Source organism: Lissotriton helveticus, chromosome 3_1, assembly GCF_964261635.1.
Source record: "Lissotriton helveticus chromosome 3_1, aLisHel1.1, whole genome shotgun sequence".
Lineage (NCBI taxonomy): Eukaryota > Metazoa > Chordata > Amphibia > Caudata > Salamandridae > Lissotriton > Lissotriton helveticus.
This window is the reverse complement of record NC_136061.1, coordinates 2,035,498,386-2,035,522,258: the sequence shown is the minus strand read 5'-3', so window position 1 is coordinate 2,035,522,258 and position 23,873 is coordinate 2,035,498,386. Positions and strand designations below refer to the sequence as shown.

General features: G+C 44.4%; 1 protein-coding gene across 3 annotated transcripts in view; it reads right to left on the bottom strand.

The window, feature by feature from the left end:
- The window catches only part of AKAP13 (A-kinase anchoring protein 13), a 759,080-nt gene that overhangs the window by 17,810 nt on the left and 717,397 nt on the right, over positions 1–23,873 (bottom strand). For all 3 annotated transcript variants that reach the window (XM_078683158.1, XM_078683159.1, XM_078683160.1), the window contains 2 exons: positions 22,713–23,126; positions 16,006–16,288 (listed from right to left, as the gene is read on the bottom strand). In XM_078683158.1, the coding sequence (XP_078539284.1) occupies positions 16,006–16,288; positions 22,713–23,126 (697 nt within the window). The remainder of the gene's footprint in view (positions 1–16,005; positions 16,289–22,712; positions 23,127–23,873) is intronic.

The window sequence follows — 23,873 nt, the reverse complement described above, 5'->3', positions numbered from 1 at the left end:
GTTTTGGAGGTCAAGGGACACAATACTATTATATATATGAATATATATATCCATCCTACTGGTGGTCGCCAGTAGGTAGTTATAGTTAGGACCTACTTACCTTAGGAAAAACATTTTTTCTTTTGCTAATAACTTTGCTGCCATATGATGAATCTTCAGAAATTTTAAAAACTAGTTTGCTGCTCACTTCATCTGCTGTTTGTAAAGTTTTGGGGTGATTCATAAAGTGGGAGCAGAAAAAAACAGGGGGGGGGGGGGAGGAAGTCTCAAAAAATGTTTTCCAAATGCAATTAACCCATAGGTATTTTAGATACAACTACAATCCAAAAGCTACATATTGATCGGGAAAGTGTATTTTTGTGATTTGGTCTCAATTTCCAACCAACCACGAAGAGTTGATCGTCAACTTTGAAATCTTTAGAACGGTCAAGGTAGAAGGACGGTTGAGTCTCTCCTCCTCTATGGAAGGGTGTGGAGGCGGTAAGGTGTGCAATGTGAGGGTCTGACATATAAGGAAAGAGCTAACCACTTTAGGCTGAAAAGAGGACCCAGTGTGAAGGACCACTTTGTCCGGATGAACAGCTTGGAGGACAGAGCCTGAAGCTCACTCACCCTGCGGGCAGAGGTAATGGTGAGCATACCACGTACCTGATTCTAATGTCTCGTGACTTCTATACCTTCCTTACCTTTTGTTTTGCAGGACACCATGTTTCCAGGTGTCTACTAGTACCGCCGCACACCGACTGAGGTGACATTCTCAATACAGGGAGGTGAGCTATACCACGACTAGGTGCACTACCATTTTCGTATCACCATGAATGCACCAGGTCACGCTCACAAGCTACATATGTATAAGATAACCCCCATAGACTTAAGCGACAACCCCCTCACAACCACCACCCCGCCTGGGGGGGAAGGACAGTCCTCTAATTATTGTTGTATGGTTTTACTGGAGCATTAGAGATATGCCCCCATCACCCACACTTTTATCTATTTTTATGTGTCTAGATTGTCGTTTCATTTGATCTCAATCTAGTGGTGATAGGAGAGTAAATAAGGTGTTTTAGAAAGCAAATAAGGAATTCTGTGTGACCATAAAACCGGTTGTAGAGAGGTTTTTCCATTTTCATATATCCCTCTCTTTAGGTTACTGAACCACACTACTAAGGATTTGTACCGTAGTGCATACATGTGGTAGGTAGCAAATAGCGAAAAGTCAGAGGGAAAGGGGGTGAAAAGAGGTAGATACTGTTCCCCGGTCTCAAGGCAGCCGCTGGAAGGGGTAGGTGCGGAAGCAAGAGCATTCCGAGACAACCTATTCCCGGATGCTTGCACGACCAGCGCAGCATAGCCTCAGACACCTGGCTTTTAACAGAGGGCACACACATCAGTATCTACCAACGGAGATCCTGTTATGCACCCCAAGATTTACTCTAGGACACCTAACCATTAGTGACAAGGCGACTAATGGATAGTCCTTTTTATGTGTGCCCCCCTCAATTTAACTAGACGTGCACTTCATTTTAGGTCCTGAAGAAACGCCATCGATCTTTCTGACACCCAGGCGTGAAACATGTCGACCTTTTGACTTGTCACATAGGCACATCGAAACCTCACGTGACACACTAACCTGTTGGTTTTTTATTATACCAAGGACACCACATAAATAAAAGTATCTCAGACTGGATGCCCTTCGGTATTTTTAACTCACTAGCACGCATCTCTTCACTTAAAAGAAACCCTCCCATTTTCAATCCCTGCCCTCACACCTGCATGCATCATACGGCGTTTTCTCTTTAAAAGATCTACGCCAAAGAGACCCTTCGGGGGCCCGTCGGACATTGCAGCGCCGGTCCGACGAGGAGCACAAAAAAGCCCGATGATAAAGCATGACATCCTTCGGGGTGTGTGAGGGCTAAAGAGAGGCAAGATGAACAATAGTTACTTACCTGTAATCTGTGGTTCTCCAGTATTGGTGTCTTTCATAGATTCACATGCCTGAATCATTCCCCGTCGTCGGAGTAGGAGTCCCACGGTATATAAAAAAGTAGTAATAAGCCATTTGTACATAGCAAATAACAGTTACAATAAACCAGGAAGTGAAGTAGCCTCAGCTACCAATGAAAAACTTCCACATTAGTGACCATCCAAGTCATTATGTTAGACCAAACTGCAGCCAATAAGGCCACAGCTCCCACCTAGGTATTCTCCCCAGAGACCCAGGCTGTCAGATTTTTGTAGCACTGGAGTGTACCAGAGTATATAGAGCTATATCATAACAGTCTGGGTGAGACTCTGAGGGGAGGTGGGTGGGTGCATGTGAATCTATGAAAGACACCAATACTGGAGAACCACAGATTACAGGTAAGTAACTATTGTTCTTCTCCAGTATTTGGGGTGTCTTTCATAGATTCACATGCCTGAATCCGAGTAGTTAGCAGTAACATAATATGTCGCTCTTATACGCCAAAACATAGTTATCATGCATAAACAGAAAGCAATGCAACATCATAAGAAAGCGTAAAGAGCGGAAAGGAGGTGGGAGAGAACACCAGAGGCTCACCTTACTGAAACAGATTTCGCAGGACTGCTCTCCCCACCGAGGCATCGGTGTCGCTTGAAGAATCCAGACAGTAATGCCTCGTGAATGTGTGCCTGCTGGACCATGTTGCTGCTCTGCAAATATGCGGGAGAGGCACACCAGCAAATAGCGCAGTTGAAGAGGAGACTGCTCTTGTAGAATGGGCTCTAGGTAAGGTCTGTAAGGGTTTACCTGCTTGTTGATGGCATAACCCTATCGTGGATGAGACCCACCTGGCTATAGTCTGTTTTGAAACAGCACACCCTTGTCTTGGTCTACCATATGCCACGAATAGCTGATCCGTCTTCCTGATGGCAGCTGTTTTTGAAAGATAAAATTTAAGGCATCTCTTAATGTCTAATGTGTGTAAAGTCCGCTCAGCTGGTGACTGCGGATTGGGAAAAAATGTCTTAAGTATCACCGGCTCATTGAGATGGAAATCCGATGGGACTTTGGGCATGTACTTCGGGTTGGTGCGTAGTACCACAGAGTCAGGTGTGAATTGCAAGAATGGTGGCTTAATGGTGAATGCTTGCATGTCACTCACTCGTCTGGCTGATGTTAGTGCCAGCAGCAATGCAACCTTCCAAGTGATGAACTTGAGATCGACCTTATGAATAGGCTCAAAGGGATGGCGAAGAAGCTGTGCTAGGACTATATTTAAATGCCAAGATGGAGGTGGCCGGCGTACAGGTGGAAACATACGAAATAAGCCTTTAAAGAATTGTTGTATTATCCTTGAGGAGTATAGAGAAGTCTTACCGTCCTGACGGTATCGTGATATGGCGGCTAAGAACACTTTGAGTGTTGAGTGCGCCAAACCTGATTTAGCGAGTTGTAGAAAGAAGGGTAATATCTCTTCTGGCTTCGCAGTCATTGGATGCAAATTCATAGTTTGGCACCAAACACAGAAACGTTTCCACTTTAGTTTGTAAGTTTTGTTTGTGGAAGGCGCCCTAGCATTGGCCAGGACTTCCTGACAGTCTTGTGGAATGTTCAAGTGCGCAAATTCGTGGTGTTGAGGAGCCAAGCCGATAATTTCAGAGATTGAGGGTCTGGATGAAACACCTTGCCTTCTTGGATTGTTAGAAGGTGTGGAATTCTGGGCAGTTGGATTGGCTCGCATTCTGATAGAAGGAGAAGCTGCGTGAACCAATATTGTCGTGGCCACCGTGGAGCAATCAGGATAATTCGACACGGTTGCTTTCTCATTTTCTTGATGACCTTGGGTATGAGTGGAATTGGCGGGAAGGCGTAGGCAAAGATCCGTTCCCAATTGAGTGAGAGAGCGTCCCCGCAAGAGTTCCTGTGGGGAATCCAGCTCGCAAAGTGAGTACATTTCTTGTTCTGAGAAGTTGCAAACAGGTCCAGATCGGGGAGACCCCATCTCTGGAAGATCCGATCCAGCGCCGGCTGATGCAGTTCCCATTCGTGAGTGCTGTTCTTGGATCTGCTCAGCGAATCTGCCAATACATTGGCTACTCCCGGAACATGCACCGCTGACAAGTTGATGTCGTGATCCAGAGCCCAAGTCCAGATCTCTTGAGCCTGTTGAGACAACCGGGCTGATCTTGTGCCCCCCTGCTTGTTCAGGTAATGCATGCTCGTTGTGTTGTCTGTTCGAATCAACACTGTGGAGCCTTGTAGGATTGCCAGAAAGGATTTTAGGGCGAGGAAAATGGCTCGTAACTCCAGCAGATTGATGTGCCATTTCTTTTGTTGAGCGTCCCATTTGCCGCTGATCGTCATCCCTTGAAGGTGAGCGCCCCAACCTTCTAGGGAGGCATCCGTGGTCAAGATGAATCTTGGGACCTCTGCGAGGAAGGCACAGCCGATTTGTAGGTTGCGTGCCTGACTCCACCACCGGATTGTGTCCTTCATTCGAGGCGTCAGTGTAATGAGATCCTCGAAGGACCCCGATACCTGCACCCATTGGTGACTGAGCTCCTCTTGTAATGGTCTCATCCTCAGACGACAGTTTGGAGTGAGAGGGATGCACGAAGAGATCATCCCTAGGAAAGATTTGAATCTCCGGACAGAAACGTACTCTTTTCTGAGGAGTGTGGTGGCCATCGTCCTGATCTTTCGCTGCCTTTCGTTTGAAATGAAGACCTGGGCGAGCTTGGAATCCAGTGTTGCTCCTAAGAAGGACTTTCTTTGAGATGGAATTAGATCCGACTTCTCGAAGTTCACTGAAAATCCCAGGCTTTGAAAGAGGCAAAGGCATTTTTGGACATGGTCGTTTGCTGTGGCGAAGGAATTGGCCTTGATAAGGCAATCGTCCAGATAAGGGTATATTTGAATTCCCTGCAATCGTAGGTGCGCCGCTACGGGTGCTAGCATTTTCGTGAATACTCTCGGGGCTGAACGTAGCCCAAAGGGAAGCACCTTGAATTGGAAATCCCTGCCAGCCACTCTGAACCTTAGGAACTTCCTGTGTCTGGGGAAGATAGGGACGTGGAAGTAGGCATCCTGAAGGTCGAGTGTTGCCAAGTGGTCCCCTTCTGCCAAAAACTGTAGGATCTCCTGGAGTGTTAACATTCTGAACGTTAATTTTTTGATGAATTTGTTTAGGGCACGCAAATCGAGGATTGGGCGCCATTCCCCTGATTTTTTGCGTATCAAGAAAAAACGAGAGTAGAAACCTGTCCCTCTCTGGTGTCGAGGTACTCTCTCGATTGCCCCTTTTCGAATCATGGAATTGATTTGGATGAAGAGTTCTTTGAGATGTGCTGGGGGCGGCCCTTTTGGAGGAGAATTTGGAGGGGTTTTTACAAATTCTAAAATGTGTCCCTTGGATACCACATCCAGCACCCATTTGTCTGTAGTAATCTTGGACCATTTTGAGTAATGTTGGGATATTCTTCCTCCAATTTGTTTTTGGCGGGGACACTTTGGCGGCAGGAAGTGAACCTCACTTCTTGTTGGCGTTATCTCTTCCACGATATGTTGGTTTTCCTCGGGGCTGTGTGTAAGAGTTACGTCTTTGGCCATAAGGCTGTTGCTTGTATGGCTGGTACCTCTGTGTGTTTTGAGAAGAGGTGTAGTTACGCTGTTGGTAGTATCCTCCCCTATTGGAGAAATTTCCCCTTCCTCTTGTGCCACGAAAGGAAGATTTACGAAACTGCAGAGTGCCCAAAGATCGTGCAGTTTCAGTATCCTTTTTGATGGCCTGCAAAGCTTCATCCACGTGCGAGCCGAATAGGAACTCGCCATCATAAGGCATGTTTAAGACCTTGGACTGTACTTCATGTCTAAAAGATGTAGATTTTAACCATCCCTCTCTTCGAAGGACTGCGGCTCCTGCCAATTGTCTGAAGCCTGTAGCTGCTACATCCACTGCGGCGTCAATGATCTCTGAAGACGCACACTCCCCTTCTTGTAGGATTTTGATCGCCTCAGACCGGTCCGGTTCAGGCAGTTTGTTAATATAAGGCGAAATGTCAGACCACATTTGCCTATCGTATCGGCCAAGAATCGCCATAGAATTAGCAACCCTGACTGTGGTTGCTGCCATAGTGGAGACTTTTTTGCCAATGGTATCGAGTCGTCTTCCGTCTCTATCTGTAGGCGTGGAGATTTGAGATGATGGGTTTTTCGCCCTTTTTTGAGCTGCTTGTGCAATGACTGAGTCTGTCTTGGCCTGTCCAATCAGGCAAGCCGGTGAAGAAGCAGGCGCTCTGTATTTTTTATCCACTCGTGGCAAAACTGGAGGTAAAGAGTTTGGAGTGGCCATGATCTTCAGACCTTCTTTCCAAATAAACTCTATGATCGGTATCGACCAGCTCTGTCTTTGGGAGAGATTCTTGAAATCATACAGGAAACAATCATCCTGTTTTGTCTCCATAGTAATGAGAAATCGTTTGGTAGCGTTATCCATAATTCTATGGAAATTTGCAATATCCACCGGTGGTGATTCAGCCTTCGGCTGTTCATCTGGAGCAGGGGAGTCAGCCTGATAATCTTCATACTCCGACGAATCCGAGTCATCCAATTCTCCCTCTTCATGAGCCTCCTCTTCAGAGACGTCGTCCACCGGTTGAGTAGATGGTACCGGTATGGATGGGGCATGTACCGATTCTTCCCTGGTAGGAGGGACTGAATGCGGAGTACCTCTAGGCGGGGGGGAAGTGATGTGTGATTCGCCCGATTCCGAGGGCGGAAATCGTTGATAATAATCATCCAACATGGACATCAAATTTCTGAATAATTCCATGGGCATTTGTGTCCCTGACGGGGGTGCAGGATCCAACTCTGTGTGTTGCGTCACCTGCTCCTCCTCCTCTTGTTCCTTAACGTGTATGAGTAAGTCAGATGGACTTGTAGCTGCCGGAAACAAGTCTCCATCAGAGTCCTCGTCGGAATCCAAAAGCCTGTCTGGCATCGTGAGTGGTGACATACCTGCAGACTGTAATGGGCGTTGTAAAATCGCAGCAGTGGTTGCTGGAGAAGGCAACGATATGGTGCTGCTCTTTGCCGACCATACTTGAAGATCTGTGCAAGTTGACAGTCTTGGCGTCATTGAATTCCCTTGGTCCTGTGGCATAGACTTTGCTTTGAGGGACGAACTCGCCGTCGTCGACGACTGTGGCTGGAGAGGCCTCGTCGACGATCCATTTTTCGATGTCGTCGACGTCGTCGTCGACGGAACAATTTTTGTCGTCGACGGGACAATTTTCGCCGTCGACGGGGCCGTCGACGGGGCCGTCGACGGGGCCGTCGACGGGGCCGTCGACGGCGTCGTCTTCTTCGTCGACGAGGCCGTCGTCGACGACGACTTCGTCGACGGGGCCGTCGACGGTGTCTTCTTCGTCGACGGTAGGATCGTCGACGGAGTCTTCTTCGTCGACGATGAGTCCGTCGACGGGTGCTTCGGCGACGGTGAAGCCGTCGACGGCAAGGCTTTCTTCGTCGACGGTAGTGTCATCGTCGACGGGATGGGCTTTTTCGACGCTGGAGAGGGCTTCGTCGACGGAGGCTCGTCGACGGTAGGAATTTTCTTCGTCGACGAGATGGGACGAATTTGAACATGCACATAAGTAGGTGAGGACACTGAGGACACCACCAAAGAGGGTTTTGGTGAGGAGTAGGACACAGTAGAAGTCACTGTAGTGGCAGTCTGACAGGAAACCGGCAGAGAAGGTGCTGCCTTGGTTGTAGGCCTCTGAGGTGACAATAAAGGGACAGCCTTTTTAATGACAGGCTGTTTGACAGATTTTTGACAGGCTTTCTTCACCTTAGAAGTTGAAGGTTCCTCAGCAGCGTGCTGGGCCTGTTTCGCCACCTTAGCCTTAGGGGTAGTTACTGTACCCTCAGCTATTCTCTTCCTTGATCCCATAGAGGACATAGAGGCCAAACTTCCTACCTCAGAGAGTGGCAAGTCCTTGTCCTTATTCCGTTGTATCCATAGTAGGAGGCGACCCTCTCTGTCCTTGAGGGTTTTAGTTGGAAAAGTGCGACAAATCTTGCATTCCTTAGCCTGATGGTCTGGATACAAGCAGTAAATGCAGAGAGAATGAGGGTCTTCCTTGAAGAGCCTTGCCTTGCCACATGAGTCACAAGCCCTGAAAAGGGACTTAGATGTGGACATGTTGGAAAGAAGAAACTTTCAAAATTTCAAAGTTGAAGAAGAAAAAACTGAGCAGAGCTCAGAGAGACTCCCTATCACACGACGTGCGGTAAAAAATCTGACAGCCTGGGTCTCTGGGGAGAATACCTAGGTGGGAGCTGTGGCCTTATTGGCTGCAGTTTGGTCTAACATAATGACTTGGATGGTCACTAATGTGGAAGTTTTTCATTGGTAGCTGAGGCTACTTCACTTCCTGGTTTATTGTAACTGTTATTTGCTATGTACAAATGGCTTATTACTACTTTTTTATATACCGTGGGACTCCTACTCCGACGACGGGGAATGATTCAGGCATGTGAATCTATGAAAGACACCCCAAATACTGGAGAATTGATCTTCCCCTTCGGGAGTGTATCCTTGAGACCGGGGAACAGTATCTAACTCTTTTCACCCCCTTTCCCTCTGACTTTTCTCTACCTTCTACCCTCTCTCTTCCTGTATCTATACAGTGGGTGACATACATGCACCCTCTGGTCATGGAACTGTGTCCTTTTTTGATATAACGACTCATTTAGGAGCACAGACACTGGACCGTATCAAGCTCCCGGTCCCCCCCTCTTCTCTCCCATTGTTGACCCAGGTAGCAAATAGCCCCATCACATAGTGTAGATAAGATTCACCGTTCACAGATTAGGTCCTGAAGAATTGCCATGGATTGAGATAACCATGAGGCAAGAAACATGTTGACCTCAAGAGATGAGCATAGCTGTAACTGAACTTTGACGTCAGGAAAGATGCCACTCTTTTTGTTTTTGTTGAGGTAGCCAGCCAGAATAAAAGTGTTATTTGGACTATCCCACCTATTTTAAATCACTAGTTCACTTCACTTTAGCTACACATCACTTGCCACACACCCCCACTTCATCATAATGCGAGGAACAAAAGATCTCCGATAAAGAGCCCGTTTACGGGTGCCTGTTGGGTAATGCAGCGCCGACCCAATGAGGAACTGGTCCAGATGATAAAGCATGACACCTAGCTTGCTGGGGGTGTGAAGACCCTAGTTCCAAAAGAGAGGGATCCCCTCCAATCTCTCTCCTAAATCAGGTTCCACCTTTACTATCATTACCAATTATGGTGGTTGGTTCCCTGAGTTTTATTGACTGGGCACCACTTTGTGAGGAACAGCATCTTACTAGCTAGCAGGATCTTATAGGGCACCTATGCTGGTCCCCCTTTTTGTTGACACATCTGGTTCAAAGGTGATCATGTAAAGAAATTTGATAGTTAAGCTTAACAAAGCAACAACAACTTGAGTCGAACGCCTTGAAAAAAGTGAAAAACAGACCATCATGGCAGATGGCAGAAGTTATATCAGCACAATATAAATGAGCTGAACCTTCTATGCCGAACAGGTTACTTTTGACCTTACGTATATCTGTAGTCATCAAACCTTTACGTACTACACAGGCAATTGTTAATGTCCCAATATGCCACCGTGGGACCCTGTTCTCCTATAACTTGTGTTCCCCACATGTACTCATCCTGAAGTGTAGTGCAGCACTAATCATTCTACACTGTTGTGAAAAAATCAACAAACAGAAAACATAAAAAAAGGTGAACATAGGTATGGAGTGCCTCACGGAAGTAACCCCATAGGAGTCCACTGGTAGGTTCCCACCAGTGGGCTCTGGTTCTCATCGTTAGCACTTCCATACCAAACAAAAAAGTGTGTAAACAGAAAATATGGAATTAAAGTGCACAGGTGTAGTGAGGAGATAATAGCCCAGTCAGTGAGTTATTGTTGACTGGTAAAATAAGCAATAGGACGTGTCTCCCTAATGCTTAAAATCCTGACCCAGAATGAAGTGGAACCTCCTGCTAATAGGACCACCTTATTATGTTAAAAACAAGCTAAACCAACACTAGCAGTCGTCCTTTATTCTATGCCGTGGGTTTGCTCACTTAAAAGACACTCAGATGCCCTTTAGTTATATAAGGGGCCAACATGTTTCATTGCCTTAAATTGTTTGGGGCAATTTCTTCAGGGCAAGGGTCAGTTCTCAACTCTCTGCTTTAATTTCATCAGCCAATGAGTACCTGGAGAACACATTTTAAAAAAACCCACAGACAACAAATAGTTAGTACATCCCGGGATGGTAAATCCCTTTCACACACACCATGGTTCACACGATTAGCCACTGTATAATTACCACTATAGTGCCCTTCTTGGGCATCCCAGTGACCCTCTTTCAGTGATCTTTGTTGTGGTCTTTATCACCTTTTACCTTTGGTTAGTCTGTGGAGATAATACTCTTGTTACTAAAATCAGCCCGTAATCCTAATAGATGTTAACTGATCCTAACATCATCACCCTTCGGTACACCCCAGTTCTCAGTATCGTCATAAATGCGGGAAAGCAATAAATGGTATTTCATCACAACTACCATGTTCACATGGTTCCATGGTGTTTCCTACCATTTCTACCCTTTATTAACTAATGTACCACAGTTCGTATCTGTCCTCATGCTTAAATCGAGGATTGTTGACATATTAAAAATGGACAGCGGGACCTGTGCCTCTGGTATACCGTCTGCACGCCACTCCAAAAATGTGTCTAGCTGCATAACTACTTCTTACCGGGTGAGTTTGGATACGGAGTGATCCATCAACCGCTCGCTCGTGTATTGAGCTGGTGTCAGTTAAAAAGGCAGCAAAGACGCTGCCATTCACATCCCGCCCCTTCGTTTGGCCGGAGGCTGTAGGTACGCAATATCCAGTGTTTCTACACCGGTCCTGGCATAGTAACGTGGGCGCCATCTTGGTGCCCCTTAGAGATAATGTATTAGTCCCTATTTCGATGTAAATGTAGGGCTGGTTGATCATGGCTTCATGCACTATATCACCACAATGTGATAATTACTTTAGATAATATCACAGCGTTGATATGGCGTTTTCACTAGCAGGCCATAGATGTTGTTCCTATGAAGTTAAAATCTCTTAAATGCTTTGTGTAAAAACGTTTTTCAACAATATGGCATTTCTAGTGTGGTACCCGTTGTATCTTATATAGCCCGCCAATGTTGATGTGCCTATTTGAATATATGTATGGTGCTGATACTGGTTTCTTCATGCACTGTATCGCCCCAATGTGATCATGCCTACTGCAACATATTTCAAGCAGCACTGACCTTGGAGTGTTGAAAGCTCTTTTCCTTGCCTGTCTGATCACTTTGGGGGTATAAGCCATTTGTTCCAGTTTGGTAACCAATTCATCCGATTGTTGAGCAAATGCTTGGACCTGGGTGCAATTTCTGCGATACCTTTAAAATTGCCCTTCTGGTAAATTATCGCGCAAAGCGCGAGGATGATATGACCTGTAGTGGAGTAACAAATTCTTGTCTGTAGGTTTTTGATGGACATTTGTCAGAATTTTGTTGTTTTCTATATAGATGTCCAAATCCAGATAGACCGCTGTGTCTCTACTGTAAGTCCACGTGAATTTCAGACTGGAATCCAGATTGTTCAATCAATTCAAGAACTTGATCAGATCATCTTCTGAGCCATTCCAAATGCAGAGGATATCATCTATGAACCTCTTCCAGAGACCAAGATTGATCCGGATGGGGTTCACAGAATGATATACATAATTAGCCTCAAATAAACCCACATAGATACAGGCCAAACTGGGGGCAAAAGTGCCCGACACCTGTAGGTACAGTTGATCCTTGTAGGCAAAAAAGTTTCTGGTCAAGGCTATCTCTGTACATTGTAGGACAAAGGATTGTGGAACATCATAGAACCATTTGCATTCCCCCAGGGCCTGCGCCGCTGCCACCAAGGTGGCTTCCTGGGGGATGCTGGTGTCAATGGTAACCAGGAATTGCTGGGTGGGGTCAAAATCCAATGTGTCTATGATGTTTATGACATCAGTGGTGTCTTGGATATATGAGGGTTGTGGAATAACACATTCCCTCAGAAAAAAATCTGAGAGCTGAGATAATGGTTCGAGGAGTGATTGGATGCCCGAAACTATCGGGCGTCCCGGTGGAGGTTCGCTGAGGTTTGTGGGTCTTGGGCACCACGTAAAACGCTGGTATCAGGGGTTTGTTGATAATTAGGAAGTCTGCCTCTTTGTAAGTCAACCACTTCTTCTCCCTAGCTTCTGCCACCATAGTAGTGATAAGCTCCTGGAGTTCACTCATTGGGTCACGTACTAACGGATGATAGTTTTGACGGGCCCCCAGGAGTTTAGTTATTTCTGCCTCGTAGTCCTTTGTGTTCATAACCACCACCGCTCCACATTTATCAGCGGGCTTGATGGTTATGGACACATTGTTCTGGAGGCTTTTTATGGCCTGCCAATCCCTCTTGTTGGCATTCGTCTTTCTGTTCTCCATATGGGTCTGTTCCAGGTGCCTGATATCACCAAGGACTTTCTGTTCAAAGACCTGAACTTCAGGACCTACCATATTATTGGTAGGACAAAATTGAGAGGGGCAATGGAGATTAGTGGAGAACATCGATGGTGCTTTCTGCTCTTTCCCTTCAAAGAATTTTTCACGTTTTATTTTACGCATAAGCCCATTAAGATCACTACGGCATTTGAAATTGTCATGTTTAGGGGTAGGGACAAAGCCCAGACCCTTGTTCAACACCCCAAGTTCTTCTTCTGTGAGTTGATCTGAAAGATTTACAACTATGTTATTTGTAATTACAGTGGTGTTCTGCCCCGACTGTGGGTGATCCTGGGGGAGAAGGCTTGCCATGCTGGGTTTGTATTGTGATGTACCCGGCCCCTTCCTCTGCTTCTGCCCCTTCGACCAACCCCTCTCTGGTCTGTGTGTTGCTGACCTAAAAAAAAGCGGAAAAGAGCCCCCAAATCCTAGTTAGATCTTTCTTCGGGATTGAACCTGACCCTACTCTGATTAGAAGTGGAGGGTTGATCATTGAGATCGTCCTCCTCGCTACTTGTATTTTCAAAGGTCCAGTTGTTAGGACCCCTTCTGCCTTGGCGTCGTCCGCCTCTTTTACCCGTTGCCTGTAATGTCTGTTCCGCGGCTAGTTGGTAGTGTTTGTCTTCAGTGTATGGGAAAGCCCACTCGTGGCTATATCTCTCAAGATTGCGTTTGAGTCCCTTTATTTTTTGGTTAACCATATACGTTTTGTACTCGCCCAGGTCACTCTGTATCCTAGCTAGATGTTCCTTGGCGTCACTGATGGTGGTATCAGCCTTAATGGTCTCCTCAATCTTCAATATTTCTTTGAGAAGCTCCTCACTGAGTCTCTTGGCGGTATTTATTATAAGGATTAACTAATCCCTGGTGCATTTATTCGCAACGTAGCTCCAGTCCACTCTGAATCTTTTATCGTCTAGGAAGATTTTGGGTTCGATGCGGACCCAGAGACTAGCTGGTGCTGCACCAGCTCGCAAGTATTCCGTCATTAACGCGCCACGAAGGGCTATGCGTATTTGGCGCTTCTTGATATTGGACTATTTTTCCCACTCTTCTCGGGCTGTGGTTACACCTGCCAATGGGGCATCTGGTAATAGTAATGGGCCCTCTAATATTGCAGCAATATGAACTTCAGTAAATGCTAGGCAATATTTCTCCATGGAAAAACCAAAGGTGATGATGGACGGAGCGTTGACAATACAAACACTCACCCCCAGTCAACTGATCTGGGTTTAATCCATCACCGTTCTTTAGCTCACTCCGCCACCCCAGTTCAGACATGGCCATATGCAAATCAGTCTAACCCTGTGCCTCATGGGAACAGTCCAGCCCGAACTGCCAAGCCATGTCTTCCCTGGACCGGAATCAAGCTTCCCAGGACCGGTTTCTGGCATTACAGCAGTCTTCAGCCGGGCTTGCTTGACTCCAGTGGCAAAGTGAGCAAGGGACTCACGTCCGAGCATACCCTGCCAACTTAGGGCGAACAAAGAAAAACCAAAGGTGATGATGGACGGAGCGTTGACAATACAAACACTCACCCCCAGTCAACTGATCTGGGTTTAATCCATCACCGTTCTTTAGCTCACTCCGCCACCCCAGTTCAGACATGGCCATATGCAAATCAGTCTAACCCTGTGCCTCATGGGAACAGTCCAGCCCGAACTGCCAAGCCATGTCTTCCCTGGACCGGAATCAAGCTTCCCAGGACCGGTTTCTGGCATTACAGCCGTCTTCAGCCGGGCTTGCTTGACTCCAGTGGCAAAGTGAGCAAGGGACTCACGTCTGAGCATACCCTGCCAACTTAGGGCGAACAAAGAAAAACCAAAGGTGATGATGGACGGAGCGTTGACAATACAAACACTCACCCCCAGTCAACTGATCTGGGTTTAATCCATCACCGTTCTTTAGCTCACTCCGCCACCCCAGTTCAGACATGGCCATATGCAAATCAGTCTAACCCTGTGCCTCATGGGAACAGTCCAGCCCGAACTGCCAAGCCATGTCTTCCCTGGACCGGAATCCAGCTTCCCAGGACCGGTTTCTGGCATTACAGCCGTCTTCAGCCGGGCTTGCTTGACTCCAGTGGCAAAGTGAGCAAGGGACTCACGTCTGAGCATACCCTGCCAACTTAGGGCGAACAAAGAAAAACCAAAGGTGATGATGGACGGAGCGTTGACAATACAAACAATATTTCTCCATGACCTACAATGCTGATCGTGTGAACCAATAGGGTAGTACTTAAATAAGTGTGTCTGCAACAACAGTGGATATCCTGTAGTGATTTCTTACAATCTGCCGTTCTCATCAATCTATTCAACACCGAGCTTGAAGGGTTAAATGCGGATCAAGTCAAGCCCCCCACTCAATTCTGCACAATATAAATGACATGACCCTTCTATGTCGAACAGGTTACTTTTGACCTCACATATATCTGTAGTCATCAAACCTTTACGTACTACACAGGCAATTGTTAATGTCCCAATATGTCACCGTGGGTCCCTGTTCTCTTATACGTTGTGTTCCCCAAAGTTATATCCGACCTGTGATTATAAAAAATAATAACCCAAGTTATTTATCAAGTTAAGGGCACTGTCAGCCATAAGATAGTTAGAACAATACCTTTGCGTACACAATCTGTACAGCACTAGATAATGGAGGAAATTCTGCCTTATTCGGACCTGCATTAATAATCTTTTTTTTTTAATCATTAAACATTTTTTGTTAAATTCTCAAAATATGTCCATTTTTGGGGGCACAGCTGAAGTTATCTGGAACCACTGTTCATTGTACAGATATTTTGAGTGTAAATCCCGTTCACACTCCCTCTTTAGCCATAATTCAACAATAGAAACACTACTTTTGTTTTTTACTCATGGCACAACTGTTATAGCTATAAAATTGTCTGAATGGCAGGAACTCAATGATTTAGCTTTCAGTGTTATGTCATTCAATGTTTTAGTTTTGACTTCGAGTCTATGTATTTCGGACCACTATAAACAAAGCGTCAAGGTTTTAGATTAGATCTATTATAGTCTTCTGCCTGAAAGAGTTTACATACTTCGGATTTAATTCACACAAGTCAGAAAAAAACAGAGGAGGTGGTTTAAAGTAGCCAATGAGTAGTTGCTTATCTTTACGCACAGTTGTCTATTAAACTTTCACCTTTCTGCTTCTGTTTACCGGTTTACGGTCTTGTGATTTAACTATCAATCCTAAGGGGAGGTTGCAATTTTCTTTGCTTAACTCAGCTCAACTATGGATTTACCCATCACCCTTTGCGCAGCCATTTTAGAAGAGTCGTATGGAATAAGGATGCTTAGAGTCAAGCATAGTTAAAATATTAAGGATATCTCATATGCAATATTAAAATACGAATTTAGTATTGGAATTGGGCTCACCAGCAGGTTCAGAACGTCCCTTATTCTTCTTCTTCTTTTCTTTCTTTTCCTTTGGCTTTGACAAACTGAAGAGTCTATCTGTCGGCTTGTTAGTCTGGTTCGTCGTAGACAGTAAGTGGAAAGGACCTTTTCCTTTTTGTTTACTATCTGTCCTAAAGAGACTGTCCTTTTTTGGTGATGTAGGTTCCAGATGGTCTTGTTTAGGTGAAGAAGAACTGGGCTGTTTTAAACAGTCAGCAGTCATAGAGGATGTCCGTGTAATTTTATCATGTTGCAGTGAATCCTGAAAGCCAAAAACACAGTATTAAGATGGGTAATGCATACTTGCCCCTACAGTTCTGACTACTGAAAAATAATTGAAACCATATTAGAATAACTGCAGTCATTAGTCTCAAATGTATCACATTAGCATTGTCTAGAAGATTGGGAATACACTGCATGGAATAAACTGAAGAGATACATCTACACGAAAAATTCTAAATAAAGTTTAAAAGTCACATTTATTACGGGTAGCAAAATACGCTACATATTAAGCATGTACGCAAAAGATAACCATATAGTATATTCAGAGTGTCACAGAAGAATTGGTGAGCCATTAGATATGACGAGAAGTTTTGCGTAAGCCAGGAAGCTCAGACTGGCTCGTGATTGAGGAACAGTGGGATATTACACACGTAATGCTCGATATATATAGCCTTTAATTTTGCTAGAAAAATACTATTTGACTATTCAAAATATAATGCCATATAATTAACAGTAGCCGTTGCTAACCGGTCTTATCCTTTGAAAATTTGGCACTGCTCTTTCTACCCTGGATTCAAGGGATGTTGAAGCAGTGAGGAGAAACGTAGGTTACAAGTACTAATAACTCTTGTCCCGTAGCAGCAACACGAGAGCTGAGATGTCACTATGAGACAAAGGGTGTATGATATCACTTCCACTAACAATGACGATTGGACACATTGTAGAGGAGGCTTTGGCAGAAGGGTGGATTACAACTAATGAGGCTGCATTTTTACAGACTCCACACCCAGTAAGACCATATTTTTATATACTGCCGAAAATCCACAAAACACAGAGACCTCCCCCGGGCAGGCCAATAATTTCTGGCATTGGATCGTTGTTGGAACCGTTATCAACCTTCGTTGATACCTTCCTAAGACCAATGGTCAAACTGATGCCGACCTATCTGAAGGACACTAAAGATCTCCTCAGGTTATTACCCGAGATAGAGTTTGATCCTACAACAGACCTTTTAGTGTCTTTTGACGTGGAGTCATTATATACCTCCATACCTCAGAACAAAACCCTAGAGGTAGTTGAAACACTACTAGGAGAACAAGATCTGGATTCTATAACACCTATTCCAGTGATCATGAATCTGGCTACGATAGCCATGAAAGAGAATTTCTTTGAATTCGAGGGCCAATGCTATTTGCAAACATCAGGGACCAGTATGGGCAGCGTTTTCGCGCTGAGTCTGGCAAATCTGTACATGCACAAATTTGAACAGGACCATGTACTACACACCGAAAACCCGTATCTAACATCAGTGCGGGTTTGGAAGAGATACATCAATGATATTCTGGTGGTGTGGCGGGGCACGATGTCCTCTCTTCTGTTGTTTCACGAATGGCTTAACACCCGAAACGATTTTTTACGTTTCACAGTGGAACACAACCGAGACTCATTGGCATTCCTAGACCTATTAATCACAGTAACATCTGAAGGTCTCAAATCCGAACTGTATAGGAAGCCAATGTCGCGTAATTCTCTTTTACAATACAACAGCTGCCATCCCAAGTCACTACGTGACAATCTGCCCTTCGGGCAGTTCTTACGCATACAGCGCAACTGTTCTACAAAAGAGGACTTCGACAAACACTCCAAAGATCTGGAAAAACAGCTGTTGGACAGAAACTATCCGAAAAAACTTATTAAACGTTCGAAGAAGAGGGCAGCAAACAACAATCGGGAGGCTTTATTGGAGCCCTCAGTCCCTAAAGAGAAGAACCAAAGGATGACCTGTGTGAATACCTTCAGTACAAGATCCAACACAATACAACGCATAATTTGCAAACATTGGAAGATACTGAATACAGGAACTGACTCTCTTGATCAACCTCTTTTTGCCTATAAACGAAGTACCAGTCTACGATATCGACTGGTACATACGAGACCACCAACAAGAGAAGTACATCAAATAGGTACATTATGGGACATGCCACCGGTGACAGGACACCATCCCTGTAGGAACTGTGCGGCCTGTCCTCAAACCAGACGCTCAACTACAATCGATATCGGGACTGGCCGCCCTTGGGAACAAAAGAGATTCACAAACTGCAACAGTAGCCAATTGATCTATCTCATTACGTGCCCCTGCATGTTGAGATATGTCGGTATGACTACCCGCAAGATAAGAACCAGAATTTCAGAACATAAGAGCACGATAAGGTGCAGAAAACAAGCAACACGATTAACAAATCACTTCTTGGAAGTGGGCCACAAGCCAACTGATTTCGAATGGACTGAGTTGGAACAACCCATTATTCCAACACACAGAACTGATGTGTCTAAGCATCTATTTAAAATAGAGCAAAAATGGGTATATAGACTTAATTGTGATAAGGCAGGTTTGAATGAGGACATCCCTTGGATGTCGCTCTGAAACATAAATCTGGATGTTTACGTTAAATCTCCCCTTTTTCACCAATCGTAAGAGATTTAAACACTGTCGTCTGCCGTGTGTATATATGCATAATTACACAAATAATGGCCCTTGCAGTACGACACCAAACATGATACTACATTCTCTGCTTATGCTATATACCCTATTACCAACCCATTAAATAGAGTCATGTATAATCATACATCAGGATATGAAACCAGTAAGCGTTTTATAATCCCGAATAGTGCCATGTTTAATCATCACGTTTTTTTTACGTTGATTTGCCCTGTAAAGACTCCATTTCCCATAATCCCAGGTCGCAGGGTTATGAGGCGACTTACACCCAAGGGGAGACGAGCGTTTTGGTGCCGTTTTGGTGAACTTGCCCTGTATAGACTCCACTTCCCATAATTCCAGGTCGCGGGGTAATGACGCAACCCACACCCAATAGGAGACGTGTACAAACAAATAAGTAAGCAGTCCTAACCTGCCGCGGTACCTCCCCAAACAGCCCGGTTGGCTGCAAGGAGTACCGACGGACAGGTGAGTGAAAAACGCGCGGGTATGTGCTTCCATTAATATAGCACTCTGTTCGAAAAGAGAGGAGCTGCACACGCGACTTGATTTAGACCACAAGCACTTACTTTTTATGTTGCGGCGCTCTTATCCCTCCTGACATTTGAGCCAAAAACGCAATATAAGCGTCTAGCTGTAGCGATTGCAAGATATGTTTTTTGCTACCTAAACTATGGCTTTTTCAGTTACCTACATTATGGCGTTTTCTCACCCTTCTCTCTATAAACACTCGAGACAAACGCGTGTTATAAACAACTACCTATAGCGACTGCAAGGTATGTTTTCTGCCACCTAAATCTGTCAACAACATAAATAGATGAGATTAATATCGTACCATTAATTGTACAGAATAACGGTAGATGATATGTTCACGTGAGCAATTTTGAACATAAAAAAGCCTGTAATCTGTAGACATATCTATTATTTACTCTAGACAACCGACAGAGACGATCACCTTCTGCTTAATGATACATTTACATGAGAGCATACTAAAAACTTTATTAGTTAGCTCAAAGAATGTAATTTTCCTAAGAGTTCTCTTACCTGTTGAGCGGTCAACAAGGTCTGTCACAGCTAAATGTTTTTTCTATACTCAGAGCGGTGCCCCATTGTCCTGAGCTGCTTGCCAGGTGAGGTGAAGCACGTTCTCCTTAATTTAAGGTGAGCCTATGATCTACTGTAGATAGTTGATGATCAAATGGGTCAATGGACCGTAAATGAACTAGAACACTGAATTTGATAGAGCGAGTAGTTATCCATACTAATTGATGTCTGCTATTCTGCTTTGTTCTTTTGTTTGTCTATGTTTTGTGTGTTATGATGACTTCATCGTCTGGATCTCTTCCATTTACCCAGGAGGACTACCAGAAGTGAACAGGTGATATCTACCATTGTTGTTCACCAATTCTATTATTTTTATCACCTTTTGAGCAGTAGCAATATAGTTAATGGGTCCTGAGGAAGCGGCGGGCACCATTTTGGGCCTTTAAAAGTCCGCAGAAACATGTCGACCAGTAAACCCAGTCAGAAGTATTTTGTTTGAAACACCTGACTTTTTTGCACTCTTTGTTTTTAGCGTTGGAAGTGCACGACGCCAGAATAAAATTAATATTGCGTACACTCTCCAATTTTATTATAAGCACAAATTTTCTTTTCATTAACCACATATGCACTGCGTTCAGTTACCAACAAGGAATATCCACCAATCATCTTTGAAATAAATACCCGGAGAGCTATCCATCTCTATCTAATATCCTGTGAGATGGTTGAAATACTGACTACTTACCATGTGAAGTAGCCCAGATGATGAGTTGGGCGGTACAGAAAAAGTAACTGATGGACACTATTCACATAAGGTATATGTCCAGTGTTTGACTCCACACAAGAAACATACATAGTCTTCTGTACACACACATAGTCCTCTTTTCAATTTAGACCCAAAATTACTATTTGTCTTTTCGCTAGTTTACTTTAGGGAGTGTAATTGTTGAGGTCTCTAAATATTCCCTCGGACCCTTCACCCATCCTTTTGATTGTTATAATTATTATCACTTCCACCACCCCAGCCACTTGGTGAAATGTATCTGTTACTGTGATTAAACACAGCAAGTGCGAAGGTCTCCGGGAAAGTACTTAGCAATGTCAATGGTTTGGCAAAACTAAAATACCAGGAAAGTACTTAGCAATGTCAATGGTTTAGCAAAACTAAAATACAAGTCTAAGGTAAAGAAATGGGCCATGGGCAACAAGTGCTTCGAACCACTAAAGCTCAGAGGGCTGGTGGGTGAGCACTTAAGTAGTAGATGCATCGGTCCAGATGATATTGAATATTGGAAAACAGACCAGAGCCAGAAAAGTATAACCTGACTCAGGACAAAGCAAGTTAGAAAAGAGACAAATCCATTTTCCACCGTTAGTTAAGACGTAAGGATTTTCAACAGAGGGTAATGGTGAGAGGAGACCTGGACCTCTCGGGTGTTTCAAGTTGTGTTACTCGTCCTGGTACATTGTATAGTCAATTTCCAATTCAGCCTTGTAGTTTTGTCAGCTTTCTGGTAGGCATTCTTTTGAAAAACAGCTTTTTATTTAAAAAGTGTATAAACATGCATGGCACATATAAAACACAGAAACAACACTACAGCGTGTAGCCACACTCATGCACAAGCTTACACAGCTTCTAAGCAGATCTCCCTTTGCTGAACAGTGAAAGAGCAAGGTTAATCTACTGTTCAATATATTACATTTCACATGCAGTACAGCGCATGTGGGAATTATTCAATCATTCCCAAATGCAATTCTCTTCTTTAACCCAGGAGATTTGAACTCATCCCAAGGTAAAATTAGCAGCATGCACGTCTTACTTCATGGTCTGAATATCTGCCACCCCACACGTTCCTCTGCTCTAAACCATTAAAAACTCCCAACCTCAGTGCAAGCAAGTTGTCTGAAGCTTTCAGTCACACAGGCTGTCAAGTGGCGCCTGTTGCTGGCATTTGTTATCAGGCTCATGGTGAGAGCTGACTAAGCTTCTTATTACAAAAGAGATGCGTTTTTGCTTACGTTTAGCTCCTACGAGACCTCTCTGAGTTTTAGATTACTGGAGCCATGTAGTGGCAATGCTTAAGGATAAGAAAAAATACCGCCCACTATGCAATACATGATGTGCTAAATAATAGAAGGAAACATAGAATCGTACGGACTTTTAAAACAAAAAATGCCATGTCTGATAAAAAACAATAAAGAGGTATGTGTACACTGTGACAGCAAAACACACAAGATGATGGACGGAATGTTGCACAATGGCAAAACATTCACCCCCAGTCACAGATCTGGGTTTAATCCATTGTTATTTTACTAACCACGCCACACCAGTTCACACATGGCCATATGCAAATCAGTCTTGACCCTGTGCCTCATGGGAACAGTCCAGCCCGAACTGCCAAACCAGGTCTTCCCTGGACCGGAATCAAGCATCCTAGGACCGGTTTCTGGCTATCAGCCATTTGTATGTGATAACAGATGGGGACATAAGAAAAGAGATTGGGGGCACAGACATGACAGTAGGGGGGAGATATGGTGGTACAAACCAGAGGTGAGACTAGGACGCGCATGCAGAGGAGAGATTTACAGAGAGTAGGAGAGGGAAAAATGCACAAAGGGGACAGAAGTATAAAGAGAAAAGATGGATAAACAGTCACAGGAGTAAAGCTAGCACCTGCAAGAGTGAGACCTAGAAGGGCAGCAGTGACTGGTCAGCGGCATGAAGTAGATTCAATATATGCAGCCTTGGTATTCGCGCCGGAAGTGCGCCTGAGCAGTGCGTTAGGCATAGGGACTTATTCTCTTACAAATTAAAACACTGGCAGAGCAACAAGTATTCTTCCATAAGGAACATGGAACAACCATAAAAACAGGTGTTGGGGGTCACTTATTCATCATCTATTTTTACACTCTAAAACATTACCTGCTCCATATCTCGCTTCAGCTGTTCTGTTTCTTTTTCCAGCTGCTTCTGGGCAGCTCGGAGACGCTCCAGATCACGCTGATACTCCTCCTTCCTAGCTTGGAGCTCCTCCCTCTCCTTCTCCAGTTCCTGCAGTCCCTTCTCAGTCTTCTCCTCTCTTTGTGCGAGTCTAGCTTCCCGCTCGGTAAGCTCTTTCTCTCTTGATTCCCATTCCCTTTCCCGCTTGCGTTTTTCTTCCAGATGTTGAGCTTGCTGTTTCTGAAGATTGGCCAGTTCCTGTCGTTGTTTTTCTAAACTGCGCTGCTTCTCTTGTTCAATCAAAGAATTCGGCTTTGATAAAGTTCTGGAAATTGTTTTCTCATTTAACAACAGTTTTTGATCTTCTATGTACGTGTCCTGTTGAAGCACTACAGCCTAATACATATATGGTAAAAGAACAAGTGGACAGAATAAGTTCATTTAATTCACAATCATTACAGAAAAAAACATATGGATACCGGTGTATTGTATTGCATCATTTATATAGCACCTACTAGCCTTGCATGGGATGCTAAAGTGCATGGATAGCATGCTACACCATATAGGTGTGTGGTGAATGTGTGGTCTCTTTGTTTTGATCCTGTTATTGGGTGCAGCACTTACCAGTATGCTGGATGAAGAAGTCTGAGAGAGGAATGCAGTTTGTGGTTTTTCAGTAAGCTGGCAGCACTGAACAGCTCTTCAGATCTCTTAATGGAATTTCGTATGACCATAGTCCACTTAGCTGGTTACAGCACTGGGATGTCCATTCTGAGATATTTTGAGATATTACGGGGAACTGCAATGGTTTACTAATGTAAAGCCCTCCTTGGGCAAGCAGCATGTGGCAGATTTATTCAGTTATTCCGTTCAACATTCACCTATACTTTGAGTCTGTGAAATTCGTTTTTTAACAAACACTACATGTCGGTGGAGTTGGTTTTGTATGCGGTTTTATGCTACTCACAGATATATTTTCCCAATACAAATACAGGTAGCTATAGTCACTTGTCCATGATATGAAAATATGTTGGTCCTCTGTGGTGTTACTTATGTCTCCTCTCTACAAACCTTTAAACTAAATCATATTTTATATTTTTCGGACTTACATTCTGCCATGTATCCATCTACTATGCAATCTCT